At 41.6% G+C, this 6,026-nt stretch overlaps 1 protein-coding gene across 1 annotated transcript; it reads right to left on the bottom strand.

The window, feature by feature from the left end:
• Positions 1–268: 268 nt before the first annotated feature.
• LOC139459248 (monocarboxylate transporter 12-like) lies at positions 269–5,796 on the bottom strand. Its single transcript, XM_071240698.1, has 6 exons — positions 5,697–5,796; positions 5,159–5,254; positions 4,412–4,555; positions 3,364–4,227; positions 2,613–2,663; positions 269–508 (listed from the first exon to the last, which is right to left on the bottom strand). Exons 1-6 carry the CDS (start codon positions 5,794–5,796, stop codon positions 294–296), a joined length of 1,470 nt encoding a protein of 489 aa, XP_071096799.1. The 3' UTR covers positions 269–293.
• Positions 5,797–6,026: the final 230 nt, after the last annotated feature.

Raw genomic sequence — 6,026 nt, 5'->3', positions numbered from 1 at the left:
TGTCTATTCATGGGGCCCAGGCTGCTTTAACGTCTTTGGAATGCCGGAAACAGACCCAATACATCGTCACTGGAAATGTTATAATATGATGTTGGTGTGTGAAGGAAATTACACTAAACTTGGGCTTATCAATTTGTTGAAATGTCCACTAAACGTATCTGTATTTTGCATGTTGTTTTCAGACCCTGAGGTTTGAAAAAAAATGTGGATGTAGCTTAAAAAATATCTAATCTTGATATTATCCCTTACCCACAACACACCTTTAAAAAACAAACCCGAAAGTAAAAACACTATCAAATTGGCGGTCCCTTTGTACTCTCAGTAATATCAGTACATTCCTTGCTCCCTCCTATTAACATAGATTCTTTGCTTTTAATCGTAACCAGATGCTCCATATTCTCGGGTACAACCAAACATTCATTGTTCTCTGGATCCCCTGGAACTTCGACGTCTCTCCTCAGGATGGGGATCAGGAATAAGACCATGGAGCCAAGTAGAGACACTGAGCCTGGAAGTAACGAGATAGGCTTGCCAGCATTAAAGTCAGTATTACAATATGGGTAGCATAAGTAGCATAGTGAATAAAGCTTAAGGTTTGTAACACTCCCCGTCCCAAGTGCTATATCCCCAGGGCACCCAAGTGCTATATCCCTAGGGCATCTACTGTCCTACGCTTGCAAGCTTTTGGATTAACCGTTTTTGTACAGTGTAAGAAAACGAACTGTCGCATGATTGAATAATATATTTAACATCTGGTATGATTACTATGTGATATTGATTCATACACATCATATGCATGAATCATGTGTATGAATCAAAATCAGTATCATGTTGATAAGGATCACCCACTTGAAAGATAAGACATCCAATTATGTGCATCTGTTGAAATAGCCAGTCTATATTGTGTGAACGCATGATAATTAACAAAAGTCCGTTGCCATGTGTCACACAATACGGACAAATAACATGTCAGTCAGGTCACCTGTCAAAATGAGAGTATCTGACTATAACCGAAATGTCAAAAATACACATATTTAATGTCGTGTAAAAGCCAGTCTTGGTAGCTTATGTGATCCAGTTATACGATCACAGCCTGGCACTGTCGTCTCATGCTCCCAATGAGTGTCTTGATGGTTGCCCCTGCAACATTGCGCCACTCATCAGTAAGAACATTGCCGTGTTCCTTTAGAGTTTCTTGAAGGACAGGGTGTCATGAGAGGACATCTGCAGCTCGTTCAACATATCTCGTTAGGGTTGAGGCCATTTGACCGGGCTAGCCACTCCAAGCGGACAATTGTCTCCTGCTCCAACGACCCTGGCAGGATGAGGTCGTGCGGTATCGTCCATGAACATGAAGTCCCGTCCGACTGCACCAGCATACGGTCTCACATACACATTTAGAATGTCATCCCTGTAGCACACACCTGTCATCGTGCCCAGCTGTCGTACATGGAGATCACATCCCATAGTAGTCATGTTGGGATATGTTGGAATCCTGAAATCTTCCTCTTTGTCCACGTCACATTCGGGAAGGTTATCTGTGAAGACAGTATATCATCAGTCAAAAGTGCTGGAACCCAGTCCTGGTCTGTCCAGTTGACGATATCTTCAGCCCAATCCAAACGTGCCTATGTGTGGTGTCGGATCAGTGGGAGCAAAGATATGCCCTCCAGAGGCCAGCCTGACAGAGACGATAATGCACTGAGTAGAAATGTCAAGGCTACTGGCGTTCTGCAGTTAATTTCTGAGTGTGGTGGCAGTCAGGAAATGAAGATGTCTCACTGCTGTTAGGTGGAATGCTGTTGACCACCTGCATGTCGGTCGGTAGCTGATCTAAACGTCTGGTATTGATTCCATGCCCGGCTGATCACAGTTTGGCTGACACAAAAGACATTTGCAACGGGCAATGTGTTTACCCAGTTTCAAACATGCCTTTTCATCTGTCTAATTATTCGGTCACCCTTGACGCTCAGCTAGGTGCAATACTCAGTAGCAAATGTTGTACTCTCTGATACCGATGTGCAACGATTCTGTCACAGAGCATACCAACAAAAAATTTCAAGAACCTCGTGCACTTCGTGCCAATGACTGCATGTTTATGTCCGTTCATCATGAAATTGAAGCCCTATTGGATGACCCAATCCTTCTTTAGCGGGATATTTAAATCTTTTGAAATTTAGATTTTTAGATATCATCGAAAGTTAATCCTTAGCAAACTTACTAGTTTAATTGCAATTGGTTTTTAATAAAATAATGATTTTAGAGCTAATGTTAGAAACGGTTTTTTAAATTGATTTCTTAGTAAGCAAGATATGGTTTCAGGTTTGTTGCGAAAAAGTTACTTGATACTACTTTCATTACTCACCTTGCGTGAAATAGTGACATTGCTTTTAATGACGCGGTTACTTCTTTTACATAATGATTTTGTTTTGAGCGTTCCTGTAAATTTTTCAACCAAAAATAAGTCTTGTGCAGATATTTTTATCTATGTGGAAAGGAATATGTAATTCTTTATTGCAAACATTTTACCATTCTCGATGCTGCTGGGAGCCTTTATTTAGGTATATATGTATATCGTTAGAATGCAAATAGGGACAAACGGAAATGCTTACCACCAATGTGGAATCCTGCTGAGTAGGATGATGTGATGTCGTACAGTGCACCTAGAAGCAGTAGCAGGAGAAACAGGTGGTTGAAAATATGCATGTAGGTGCAGTGATAAAGTAGGTGTGTGATGGAAATGTACTCAAATGGTGCTCGATATTAATTTAAACAGACGCCTGAGGATCATCCGTACACAGAGTGACCGAATGTTGTTTCACGCCGCAGTCAGCAATGTGCATGTTAACGCACGGTCTATAATTAATCGAAAATAAACCTGGCAAACCAGTGATTGATTAACTGGAGTAAAGATTCACGCCGTCGGGGCATGATGAGGCTGTATCAGCCAAGTCTAAGTGCCTGACGACCTGATCTATTTCATTCGCCTATTATGGGCGGTCGGGTAGCCTAGAGGTTAAAGCGTTCGCTCGTCACGCCGAAGACCCGGTTTCGATTCCGGACATGGGTATAATGTATGAAGCCCATTTCAGGTATCCCCCGCCGTGATATTGCTGGAATATTACTAAAAGCGACGTAAAACCAAACTGACTCACTCACTCATTCGCCTATTACAGCAAGGCGGTGGGGTGCTATCAATCCCATTGAAACCTGACAACTGTAAATATGTTTGCACGAAATAAAGAATAAGAGCCTTTTATTGGACTTGTTATGCCAGCGTAGGTAAATGAAGGTACACGTGTGAGTACATGTATGTACTTTTCAAGCATATCAAGTAGTACGTATTTTGGTTAATGAACATACCTGCAATGGTTGGAGCAATGATGTAACTCATACCACCAACACACATGGTAACTCCAAATACTGTTGCCAGACGTTCCACTCCGAACAACTCCACAACAATGGGCGTCAATAATATGAAACTAAATCCATAGTATAAGCCATATAGAACTTGGTATAGAACAAGTTGAGCAAATCCATTTGCGAACAGTGGCATGAACATCACAAGCAAAGCTTTGAGGCCTTGGCACGATATATACACCATCAGCAAATCAATGTTCTTGTCGTTACAGATCGCCCCACCCAGAATCCGCGCCACTGTGAGAGTCAGGCCATAGGCGGTGAACAGAGATGGAACTTTGGTCTGTGGTACTCCAACCGAACGCACGTAAGAAGGCAGATGAACAATCTGAATGGAATAGCCCATCATTTCCATGAAATAGTTGAGAACGATGATCAGTAGGATCTTGTCTTTCAGAACTGTAAATGCGCTGATATGTTTACAAGATATTGTTACATTTTCTCTTTTGTAATGTAAGCATTTGACCTTACCAGATACTTCTCTCGGTTCTGAATTTATATCCTCATTTTCCGTTTCCTGGTATTTATTCCAATGGCAACAGAACATAGTCTCTTTATATCGTTTTGTCCTTTCATGTGGAAATATCAGAGATCCTGTCACAACCATCTGGGCTGCGATGCATCCAAGTGTCGACATCGCAGTCCGCCACCCGAACTGGTCAATCAGCCAGCCAATCAAGTGTGGACCTGAGAGCATACCAACGCCGACAGAAGATAAAGCGATTCCATTGGCTAATACCCTCTTCTTTTGGAAGTAATGGCCGACAGCTATTACGGATGGTGTGTAAATGATGCCATATCCTAACCCTGAATAGGAAAGATAGGCAACTTCAGGCATTGCACTGAGTTTCATACGCATATATTATTTACTTGCGTTGTGTCATCGATGATAGTAACGTAACAATTTCAGTGTGTTTGAAAGGCATTATTAACAAACACTAGTCGCTTGCAACATATGTTTATAGCGGTACGATAGAATAGCTTTCCATACCAGAGAGTATCCCGTAGCACCCCAGCAATTGTGGAAGAGTGTTGGTAAGGCTGGATGCTACAAGTCCGACAGATAGTATAGTTCCTCCAACCATTATAGATGTACGTATGCTGAACATGTTACAGATGACACTCGCTACAGGCCCTACAACAGATACGTGAATAGAAAACCTTCTGGGGATCCAACTATCACAAGTTCATGTTACTGAACCTGTTACAGATGTCACTCTCTACGGGACGAGCAACAGATACGTGAATAGTATACCTTCTGGGGATCCAACTATCACAAGTTCATGTTACTGAACCTGTTACAGATGTCACTCTCTACGGGACAAGCAACAGATACGTGAATAGTATACCATCTGGGGATCCAACTATCACAAGTTCATGTTACTGAACCTGTTACAGATGTCACTCTCTACGGGACAAGCAACAGATACGTGAATAGTATACCTTCTGGGGATCCAACTATCACAAGTTCGTGTTACTGAACCTGTTACAGATGTCACTCTCTACGGGACGAACAACACGTAATTGGACAAAGTGTATGTTTCCTCCATGAATAACATCAGTGCGTTTATCGATAACATGTGGCAGAGACATGGACCTGGAAAAATGCTAATAAAACCCTCATCAACATTTTCACTTGAATTCTTAAACAACAGTGAGTGTCCTCGTACAATTACCTGATTGAGCAAGCAATGGTTCCAAAGAATATATAAGATCAAACCACGTGCATTGTAGTCACCTAGTGTTGACTGTAGGCTGATGAAGAGGGAACACACCAAGCTAATATACGCCGTGCTGCCACTGTAGTTCTGGAGAAACCGGTCCTGGAACATCCCTGGAAATTTATAAGGTTTAAGGTACTGACGGTGCTTAATAGTGAACGTGTCTTTCATTACTTGCGTTGTAGTGTAAAGTGGATGGGTTACATACATACGTAAAAGTCATATAGGAGTGGAACATCCCTCGGAAATGTTTATCGTACTAACGAAAATTTTGTCCATAACTTGCATCATACTATAGAATGGATAGGTTGCATGCATTTTATAAAGTCATATTTGAATTATAGGCAAATACACAGAAATTAGCCATGAAAGCTTTTCAATTTTCAATTTTAGATGGACAAACAATTTATTTAACAAATATAGTATTATTCAACTCTGTGTTTTGTTCACCAGTCTATCATATCACGATGGGCAACACAGAAATTGGCTTTACATATGAGTCAATGCTTTGACCACTAGGGTAACCAACGTTCTCATCACATGACGTTTACATACCTACAGAGATTGTGAGAGTCCCTATCACGGACATGTTGAACACCGTCGCCGCAAGTATCACCCACGCCCACCCACCGTCTGTGTTCCGTAGTGACCTCATCACTTGGCAAACAAACAATTGTTTTAAAGAATTGTTTTTAAGATGCCTTCTAACCACATATCAGCTCTTATTATGGTCCAAAATTTGTCAGCACTATACCCTTGCTCGTGTGATTCACCAATCTGAGAAACATGTCCGACCTGCTTGACGTTGGGTTGGTTGTTGGTTGTTTTACGCCGCACTCAGCAATATTCCAGCTCTATGACGGCGGTCTGTAAACAATCGAGTCT

This window comes from Haliotis cracherodii, unplaced genomic scaffold, assembly GCF_022045235.1.
Source record: "Haliotis cracherodii isolate W230 unplaced genomic scaffold, xgHalCrac1.p SCAF_13, whole genome shotgun sequence".
NCBI classification, from domain to species: domain Eukaryota; kingdom Metazoa; phylum Mollusca; class Gastropoda; order Lepetellida; family Haliotidae; genus Haliotis; species Haliotis cracherodii.
This window is presented reverse-complemented; position numbering and strand designations above follow the sequence as displayed.

Bases quoted from the DNA above. Each gene is read 5' to 3' on its own strand.
- LOC139459248 (XM_071240698.1), bottom strand. From the start codon at position 5,796: ATGAGGTCACTACGGAACACAGACGGTGGGTGGGCGTGGGTGATACTT. The intron at 4,228-4,411 runs GTATGGAAAGCT...TTTCCTATTCAG, and splicing joins GTGCTACGGGATACTCTCTG to GGTTAGGATATGGCATCATT. The intron at 2,664-3,363 runs GTATGTTCATTA...TACTGCTTCTAG, and splicing joins CATTGCTCCAACCATTGCAG to GTGCACTGTACGACATCACA.